The sequence below is a fragment of the Phaseolus vulgaris genome, chromosome 3, assembly GCF_000499845.2.
Source record: "Phaseolus vulgaris cultivar G19833 chromosome 3, P. vulgaris v2.0, whole genome shotgun sequence".
Taxonomy (NCBI): Eukaryota; Viridiplantae; Streptophyta; class Magnoliopsida; order Fabales; family Fabaceae; genus Phaseolus; species Phaseolus vulgaris.
The window spans coordinates 20473963-20484441 of NC_023757.2; the positions used below are offsets into that span (position 1 = coordinate 20473963).

The window sequence follows — 10479 nt, forward strand, 5'->3', positions numbered from 1 at the left end:
GTTCTTCTTGTTTAATTGTTGAGTTGTGTGCACTTTAATTTCAAGAGCTTTTAATTTTTTTCTTGCAATTTAAGTTTCTGTTTTAGATTTTTTTGCTTGAGTATTCTTGCTGTTTTTCTTTTCCACCAAGTGCTTGTGAATAGGTTTATGACACTCATTCTTCTTATGAGTATGGTTGCTCTTTTGGAATGGCATTATCCTTCCTAGAGTTTACCTTAAGCTTCCTTTCTCTTGTTGTTAAAATTTGTGATGTGTCTTTTAATTTTTGAATCATGTCAAGTTTTGTCTTAGTCATGTTCTTCCATAATTGTCATTACTTCTAGTAGTACTTTTATTGTTTTGATTGTTTCTTGCTTTGGTGTCATATAATTTTCTGAATTGATGTTGATCCTTTGTGCATTTTCTTTTTAGAATTGAGTTCATACTTGTATTCTAGACCTATACAAGTTCCAATACATCATTTTCCATTATGTCTTTGCTAGTTCATAATTCTGTTTTTTATTCCTATTAGGATTCCTCTGTTTCTGAAAAAAAAGTGCTTACTGTTTTCCTTATTGCAATTGATTTACTCACTGGAAAATTCTGAAATTCTGGATTTGTGATATTCAAAGTGTTAGAAAAAAATAGAAAAAAGAATCATTCAAAAATTCAAAGTACACAAAAAATGATAAATAAAATAAAAAAGGTGTACAATTCTGCCGAAAAGAATACGGTAATCTGGCAGCGATTTTAAAAAATTTATCTCAATTAATTGGCTTACTTTTTTTAATTGATTCCAGTTCCATTATTGAGTTAACATCTTGAAGTTTCTGTGGTTTAAATTTCATAATCCAGTTCGCTCTACATCGTTCCAGTTAAATCAGTGAATATCAAGCACTGTTTGCATAAAAAAAAAAATTCCAGTAGCTAATTTTTTTTTTTTGTTTTCTTCATCTACTCTAGAGCTTTTCCTTAAGTATTCTTTTGTGTGCCTACTTTTCTCATTGAGTTCTTTATTTTCTTGATTGTCTTTCATTCTTACTCTTTGAGTTTGTCTTACACATAGTTTTTCCTTTTGCAATTACCTTTCCTTGCTTATACCTTTTCTTGTTTGTCTTTATTGTTTCATTGGTTTTGTGGTGGTTGCCTTTGAGATTGGTGTGCTTGCTTTGACATCTTTCATTTGGGGATTCCAAGGCCTCAAGATCAGATTGGTGCAAGGACATTATTTCTTTGAGAGTGACCTCTTTTTTCTGCCTCCATTCACTCCGGCAATTTCATTGCCAAGCTCACTGTTTTTGCTAATTTTGTTTCTTAACTTGTCTGTTGTTTTTGTGTGTTTGCTGTTTTTTATTTGCAAAATGGCTGGCTATTCAAGTGGTGCATCTTACAAACAGCATTCTCCTTCCAAAGCTTCAGTCCTTGGTGAAGAAGAACATAGAAGAAGGAGGCATCACCATCATTCTCATGAAAAGAGCTATAACCGTGACCAAAGATATCACCAAGTGTTCAACATTGCTTGTAAAAAAGTCCCTAGTTTTAATGGTGATAGTGATCCTAATGTGTATTTAGATTGGGAGACTAAGGTTGACCATTATTTTCATGTGTATAGGGTCCAAGATGACGATAAACTTAGGATAGTTTCTTCATCCTTTTTGGGCTATGCCAAAGAATGGTGGCATAAAATTGTAATGGACATTATATATCGCAAGAAACCTCCCGTGGTTTCTTGGAATGCTTTGAAAGAGTGTAGGCGCACGAGGTTTGTTCCTCCTTCTAGGAAGGAACACTTGTTGAAGTTCCAAAGGCTTCCTCAAGGACATAGGATGGTAGAAGAATACATTAAAGATTTTGAAAAAACTTTGACTAAAATGAATATGCATGCTAATGAAGAGTCAAAGTTAAAATGGTTTGTACATGGTTTGAGAAGAGATATTAGAGAAATTGTAGAATTAAATGAGTACTCTTCTTTAAGTTTTTGTGAGCAAAAAAGATGGCTCCTGGAGACTTTGTGTTGATTATAGAGATTTGAATAAGGGCACAGACAAGAACAAATTTCCCATTCCTTTTGTTGATGATTTACTGGATGAATTAGCTGGATCTACTGTTTTTTCGAAAATTGATTTACGTGCAGGCTATAATCAAGTTCAGATGAATCCCGACGATGTGTGGAAGACAGCTTTTCGAACACACTCGGGACATTATGAGTACCTGGTGATTCCATTTGGACTCCCGAACGCCCCAGCTACATTCCAAGGATTAATGAACTCCATTTTTCCAGAGGTTTTTAAAGAAATTTTTGTTGGTGTTTTTTTATGATATTCTAGTCTACAGCAAAAACATAACAGAGCACATACAACATCTAAAAGAAGTGTTGCAGACTCTCCATATGCATTCTCTTTTTGCCAAGATATCTAAATGCTATTTTGTTGTTTCCGAAGTGGAGTACTTAGGCCATATTATTAATGCACAGGGTGTTTACACGGACTCCAACAAAGTTGCTGCTATGGTAAGCTGGCTTCTACCACGAACCCTAAAACAATTACGGGGTTTTTTGGGCTTAGCTAGGTATTATAGAAGATTTTTCCGTGGATATGGCATCATTGCTAAACCCTTAACTGATATGCTTAAGAAGGACAATTTCATTTGGTGTGAGAGGGTTGAACAAGCTTTTCACGACCTTAAGAAGAGCATGAGCTGTACTCCCGTTTTAGCACTACCTGATTTCTCAAAAGTCTTTGTTGTGGAGGTAGATGCTTCTGGGCAAGGCGTGGGAGCAGTTTTGATGCAAGACCACCATCCCATAGCTTTTATTAGTAGAATTTTTAACCTTCAACAACAAGCTTATTCAACATACGAAAAAGAGTTGGTGGGAGTAGTCTTTGTTGTGCAAAAATGGTGACATTACCTGTTGAATTGTCATTTTACTATCAAGACGGATCATTACAACCTTAAATACATCTTAGATCAAAGATGGTCCACCGAGTTTCAACAAAAATGGCTAGTCAAGCTGATGGAATTTGATTTCACCATAGAATATCGCCAAGGAAAAGAAAATGTTTTAGCTTATGCATTATCTAGAAGGGACATAGTGGAATGCAAAGGTTTAATTACCTTACAACTACAGTCTGAGTAACTACAGGATAGACAACAATCATGGATTACAAATATTTACTTACAGAAACTCATAACAAAGTTAAAGGCAAATACAAGTTCTCATAAACATTATACATGGAAAACAATGAACTTAGAAGAAAAGGCAGGCTGGTTGTAAGGATAGATGGGATATTGAGAAAGAAGATTTTGCAATGGCTACATGCCTCAGCGGAGGGCGGTCATTCGGGTATGAATGCAACAGTGAAAAGGGTCAAGGCAGTGGTTTATTGGAAAGGCCTAAATAAAGATATCAAACATTTTATCCAACGTTGTTCTGTGTGTCAGCAAAATAAATATGACATCGCTGCTACTCCAGGTCTTCTACAACCTCTACCCATTCCACAGACCATTTGGCAGCACATCACCATGGATTTCATCGAAGGGTTGCCACGTTCAGAAGGTAAACAAGTCATTTTTGTGGTAATAGATAAGCTTAGCAAAGTTGCCCATTTTATGGCCCTAACTCACCCATATACGGCGAGAAGTGTTGCTCAAGCATTTTTGGACAACGTGTTCAAGTTACATGGATGTCCGGAAACCATTACCAGTGATAGAGATCCGATTTTTGTGAGCCAATTTTGGAAAGAGTTTATGGCAGTACAAGGAGTGCAAGTTCAACTGTTCACAAGTTATCATCCCGAAACAGATGGTCAGACAGAGGTGGTGAATAGATGCTTAGAAACTTATTTGAGATGTATGTATGTTGACTCACCACACAAATGGGTGCAATGGCTTCCTCTTGCAGAATGGTGGTATAATATCACATTCCATACAGCCATAAAAGCCACCCTTTATGAAATTGTGTATGGTCAACCACCTCCTATCCATTTACCGTACTTACCGGGGGAATCCAGCATTGAATTGGTAGATAAAAACCTTCTCAAGAGAGAACAAATGTTGAAAGTGATAAAATTTCATTTAAAACAAGCACAAGAGAGAATGAAACAACTAGTAGATTGACACAGATCCGATAGAGGTTTTGAGATTGGTGACTTGGTTTACGTTAAGTTGCAAGCTTACAGGCAGGTATCCGTAAGCTTCAAACCAAATGCTAAGTTGAGCCCAAAGTATTTTGGGCCCTACAAGGTTTTGGATAAGGTGGGGGAGATAGCTTATAAGCTAGAACTTCCAGTGCATTCCAAGATTCACAATGTCTTCCATGTATCACAACTAAAGAAACATTGGGCGACATGGTGGTTTCCACTACGCTGCCTTATCAATCTGAAGACCCACTACAACAGAAAGAGCCTAAAGCTATCATTGACCGCATGACATCTAAGAGAAGGGCACTCACAAAGGTTTTAGTGAAATGGAAGCACCAACTTCCTGAAGATGCAACTTGGGAGTTCTACTTTGATTTGAAGAAGAAGTACCCATTGTTTCATTCTTGAGGGCAAGAATGTTGTTATGGGGAGGGCATTGTTATATTCTAAAGTTTTAGGATTTAATTAGTTAGGATTTAAAATCATTTATCTTTAGTTTGGATTTAATTAGTAGTTCTATCATTTATCATTTATCTTTAGGTGGGATTTAATTAGTTAGGATTTTATCATTTTATCTTTCTATCATTTATCTTTATCATTTGTAATCTTTAGTACTCTATAAATAGAGTATTGAACTATTAATATATGCACTTTGTTTCCTTTTCTCAATTCTCTATCATTGTTCTTGTTCTTGGTATAATCGGAAGCCACCTAAAGGTTCCCTTTGTTCAAAGCTTAATCGTTCTTCAAAATCTCTGACGAGAGGACCTAGACGCTTCTACACACGGTCGTTCATATCAATTTCATCCAAGTCTTTGGATTGAGGTTTGGAAGGCATGTGAAAGTAATGAAAGTACCAATTTGATAGGTCTATAATCTACGCTAAGGTTTCTCAACTATCAGGGAAAAGCTAGGTTATATCTTGGGCAACAAAAGTGTTCTTTCCTTTTCATATATGTTGAGGTCCTTAGCAATTTGGGCCTTGTGGCTTTTACATTATTTAAGCATAAACATTTAAGCAAATTTACTTATTACACTTTCTCTTATTACACTTTGATTGAAGCTTGCACCTCATTGATCTATTGGGTTGTGATGTATCAGGGTGATCCTTCAAGTTCGGGACGTTAATTACATTTACATTACTTTTTAGTTCATCTAACTAAAGTCTAAATATGAACAATAAAAATAGAGATGACTAATAGGTAAGAAAGTTTATCGGGTAAAAAATCCAAAATCTGAAATTTACGAAGATAGAAACTTATTTAATTTTGTTTAGAGTTTTGACCGTTAAATGTAAAATAAACACGACCGAGGGTATCTTTTTCTTTCTTTGTAGCAAGAACTTGAGAAGAGTAGTTATGAAGGGTGCCTGTCCGTGGTAGATAAATGATACAAGACATAATTTATATCTCAATGGAACATCTTAAATTTTGTCTTCCTGTCTTGTGTTGATGTCAATAAATCTAGCATGCCTCCTACAGCTAGATCCTTTCAACAATCTTCCTCTTTTCCCTCCAAAATAGTTCATGAAAAATTTGGCATTTATATCTCAATTTCTTGAGAGTCTTTAAACTAACTAATCTTGAATTAAAATTATCCAAGATAGTCTTTAACAGGAAGGGTCAGAACTAAATTTTCGTTCTAAATGATAAATTAGTTCACCAAGATGCCTAGATTACAGTTCTCAACTATGGCTGAAAATGAAACTATCATCTGGTCAAGAACTGATTTGTATTTAGTTAATAATGTACGGGTGAAGTATTTGGTTGGAACAAGACCAACATAATCAGATACATATTCATAATTTTTTAAACATTTTTCTCAATTTCGCCAACGCTTGTCTCAGAAAAAGAGTACTCAGAGAAGCACTAGCAAAATATGCTTCAAACGATTTTGTAATTATATCTCTCAAAAAGAAAGTAAGAAAACATTAGAAAAGGATGGAGATTATGCGTACCCAAAGAAAATTGAGATTTTGTCACACATGTGAGAATGATCTATTGATCTTAATTGTATGAGTTTTTCTCGCCAATGAAAAGTAAACTTAGAATAGTAGGCCAAGAGAGTAAAAGAAGACTAAAACAATCTAGTAACTATACATATGTTTATCAACAACTGAATTTCTGGGTTCCTCCACAGTTGACACTTGCCCTTTACAGGCAAAGTAACACACCAGAACAACTTGATGGAGCAAATCTTGTGGCAGAGACTGTGTAATTGAAGCCTACCAGCCACTCTGCGTGTACATGTAACATAATAAAGAAAAACTGGCTGTATTCTCAAAACTATGTTCTTCCCCTATTTCTAAGACACGAGTCAAAACCTGTCTTCACACCTCATAAGAAACACTGTGCACCTCCATATGATATAAAATCTAGTTTTCTGCTCCCTGAAATGCTTTGAACATCGTTGCATTAACCCCCCAGACTTTGGAACAGATAAGGATTGTCTTGCCATGGGTACAAAACAAAGGTCTAAAGGACACACAAGAAAGAGTTTTAGTACTTTAGATCTTTAGAACTGAATATAGTACTTCGATTTTGTAGCCCTTATGGAACCAGAACTAATTGTTATATATACATATATGTGTGTGTGAATCATAGAAGGTTGCAAAGAATGTGCGAGAGGGTGTAGCAGGTGACATGGGTGGTCCCTGAAAAGAATGGAAGATGACAAAACACTCTCTATCATACTGTCTCCTTGCTAAATCACTAAGCAAGAGGGACTTAATACAACTCAGCATCTCATCCTAACAGTAGTGTCCAACCCTGTCTGTTCAAACCCTATATATTATCTGCCTTTGTAACTGTACGCATAGTATATTCCCAAAGAAAACGCATTTGTGCCTGAATTTCAGGTTGTGTTGTATGGATTCTCCTCGATAGTATCGATAATAATGAACCGAAATATTTTACTTTATTATAAAGATAACCAATCACATAGTCCAGATAGGATTTCACCTTGTGATAGAGAAGAGATCTTTAGCTTGTTTTAGTTAGCACCTCATATGTTGCACGTTACTGCTGGAAAATAACATGATGCCTTTCACACAACAGAATGTTGTGTTAGATTATAAGCTTTTTAACTGATCATGTAACAGTGTAGGAGTGAAAATTGAATATCGTTTTTTTTTTTGTATTTACGTACAACATAACCAAAATAAGTAACCTACGAGGTTCTAAGCGTACATGTAAAAGCTTTAAGAGGGACATTGACTTCTATTCATTTACTGTTAACACCACTGGAATGAGAATATTTTCAAACTCAAAAAAAGAATTACACTGACCAGGTACTTTGAAGTAGCAACAGCCATGAAGACAAAGTAGGCCTTGGGGGTGAGAGATTTTGCACTGCTCCAAAAAATTAAGCCCCTAATTACACTCCATAGATGTTAACTACAGAATTTCATTAAATGCTAATGTATAAGGGTCAAAGCCATTGAGCTGGACACTTCAAAGCTGGTGGAAAGCACAAAAGAAGTGTCTGCGGGGCTAAGAGTACTTATGCCAATTTAGAAGCATAGAGATACAGACCCTCATAATGTAAAACTTCCCTCTTTGTTGCCTTGCCATTCTCCTGAACTTGGAAAATCTCCTACCCATGTTTCCCATTTTGAAGCTGAAATTGCAGTTGTGCATGTAGCTCATCAAACGTAGGCACAATTTATTGAAGATAAAATCCTACATGGCAGGAGGGTGAAGTGTAGTGATTGGATTTGGATCCACGTGTTGGAGTTGCACGCGATCATGTTAAGGCTCCACTTGTACTTGAATTTCACATCAAAGTCACGTGCCTTCTCTTTCCAAATTCAACTCAGAGGCTAAGTTTTTAGTTAAATCATGCCGGCCATTAGTGACTGTGGCTTCCCTGAAAGTGATTAGCAAGTACAAAAACACCAGCCTTATCTTAAACAGTGCGGCTAAAGCTAACATCTTATCCTCTCAAACAGAGACCCTCTTTAACTTTCTTCATCATCAACCAGTTCAAAATGAGAGACACAAGTGAAAGGGCATGATTTTCACTTGAGCCATGTGGGGTGAACCCAACAAAAATTAACCAGAACTTCAACATCACCCCATTCTTTGGCCCACTCCTTCTTCCAAGAGCTTTATTTGTTCTACTTAAGATGGGGTTCAGCATGTGACTTACAAGCTTGTCAAATAATGTCTTAATGTTTATAAAAAAGGATTGGCACTCAAACGCTCCCACGGTCATACATCTTATCTTTAAGCATAAAAAGTGTCAAAGATAAGATCCTTAGCATGTATAACTAATCTTTGTGGACCTTTGGGATTGAAGTAAAGATATCCAGCTAAAATGGGCCCCAGTAAAATATTCAAGATGAAATTCGAGTCACAGAGAGATTGGCCACACATCAATGAGGGTGACACAGATGGAAGCCACTTGTGGAAGAGTGAAGATAAAACTGGGGACATGTTGTTTCAAGTGTTGGGGTTTTGTTCTGTTTTTGGTCAGAAATGTGAGAAAAGAAAGTTCCAGGCTGGTGGGGAGTTCTACTGTGACTACTATCTGTTGTCTTTTAAAGAACAGTGATGGACAAAGTTAGGTGATCTGTGTAGTTCAGGATGTGACTAACTGAGACTACACAGGACCAGTGTGGCAACATTCCCTTTAGGGAAACACAGGGTAATGAGTATGTATGTGTTTAAATTATGAGTGAAGGAAAGCTGGTGGAAGATATATTACAGAAAGAAATGCCTATCTGATTGTTATTACGAAATATGAGGTCCATTTGAAATTGGAACAAGTAGAAGATGACAAATCAGAACTGAATTTTCGGCATGAGTAAATAGGAGACCTATAAGTTGTGTTGTATTGGCTAGCCTTTGAGACAAAGCAAAAGTAGCTTTTAAACTCCACCATAAAGCTCAACAATTCCTATATCTCAGGGAATATTGCTAAACAAAATGGATATTAACATTGTATTGTTTTAGCTCATCTGATTAACCAACTGGATTTTGAGATTTTATTTTACTTTCCTCCCAATCCAATTGAAAATTGCTAGGTTGTGCCTCCACAAACTATAAAAAGGGGTCTGGTGTGATGAACTAGAGAGTGAGGCCAGCTCATGAAAATCCTGCTATGTATTTTGTGAGAGGCAATGTTTATTACCATTATGGCTGGTGTTGGAGTGGCTTAATTTTCAACACAACTTTTTGAAGGTTCGAAATTTTGGGGGACACAAGTTTGAAAGTTTAGTAGTTGATTACTTTCCATCCATGTAGCCACATGCATACATTCACTTTTAATGAATAATAATTGAAGTGAAAAAGGATGTGAGAACTGAAGCTTCTTGTGTCTCTGCAGCTGCAGTGAAGGATGTGCTAAATCATGACTTGTTCCTTTCTCTTTTTATCATATCTCTTGCTTTGTTGAAAAATCTTGTACAGGATCCCAAGGCCTTTTTCTTTTTACAACTCCTGAATCACAAGGTAGTGAATCAAAACCAAAATTCTTGCTTAAACAAAATTAAATTAGTAAGACTTTATATATATATATATATATATATATATATATATATATATATATATATATATATATATATATATAAATATATATATTTATATTTCAGAACAGAAAAAAAGAGAAGAATTACACAAGTATGAGTAATTTAATTAACTCAACTACTAACTTGATAAGGTGATCTTTGGAAGTGTTTATATACTATAATTTAGTTATATATCTATTTGAGGTGAGATTTTCTACACATCTAGTATTGAGAAAATAAATTTAACTAATTTTAATTAAATTAATTATGTGCGTCAAATTTTATAAAAATAAGATAATTGTAAAAACATAGCTAACACAAACCTTTGAGAATGTACAAATATCTAAAATATACTAAAATTATAAAAAAAAATTATTGCAAAAAGAAGTTGGAAGATATCAAAAGAGATGTACAAAAATTTTAAAAATATCAAATATCTAAAATATAATAAAATTAAAAATAATCATTTTTATTATATATATACAAATAGAAATTAAGAGATGAGGACCCTAGACACCTAACGAAAAACTCCGCCACTTAAACAAAGTATCTTATTTGTCTTGGCGATACTAAAATAGAAAGTTGTATTATTTTAGAAAATAATAAAAGGTTAAGAAAATGAAATTCCTTTATTATGGGGGAATCAGGATCTAGTAGGTAGGGCAAAATTCAATCTAACATGTGAGTTTTATAAGTCATACAAAATATTTGAATTTTTCAAAATAACGAAAGAACATAATAGAGAGGTGTACCGTCCGTCCCTGAACGTTAACCAAAGTCAAAGTCAAAGTCAAACACGTGGTGAGACACGCCAAGGGGCTCAAGGGAGAAAGTCAATAGGTTGACCACTTT

The 10479-nt window shown here is 35.2% G+C and overlaps 1 protein-coding gene across 1 annotated transcript; it reads left to right on the plus strand.

Annotated features, from left to right (window-relative positions):
• The first annotated feature begins 2368 nt into the window (after window positions 1-2368).
• LOC137839317 (uncharacterized mitochondrial protein AtMg00860-like) lies at window positions 2369-2881 on the plus strand. Its single transcript, XM_068648438.1, has one exon. It carries the CDS (start codon window positions 2369-2371, stop codon window positions 2879-2881), a length of 513 nt encoding a protein of 170 aa, XP_068504539.1.
• Window positions 2882-10479: the final 7598 nt, after the last annotated feature.

Coding starts and splice junctions, on each gene's coding strand:
- LOC137839317 (XM_068648438.1), top strand. CDS start 2,369: ATGCATTCTCTTTTTGCCAAGATATCTAAATGCTATTTTGTTGTTTCC.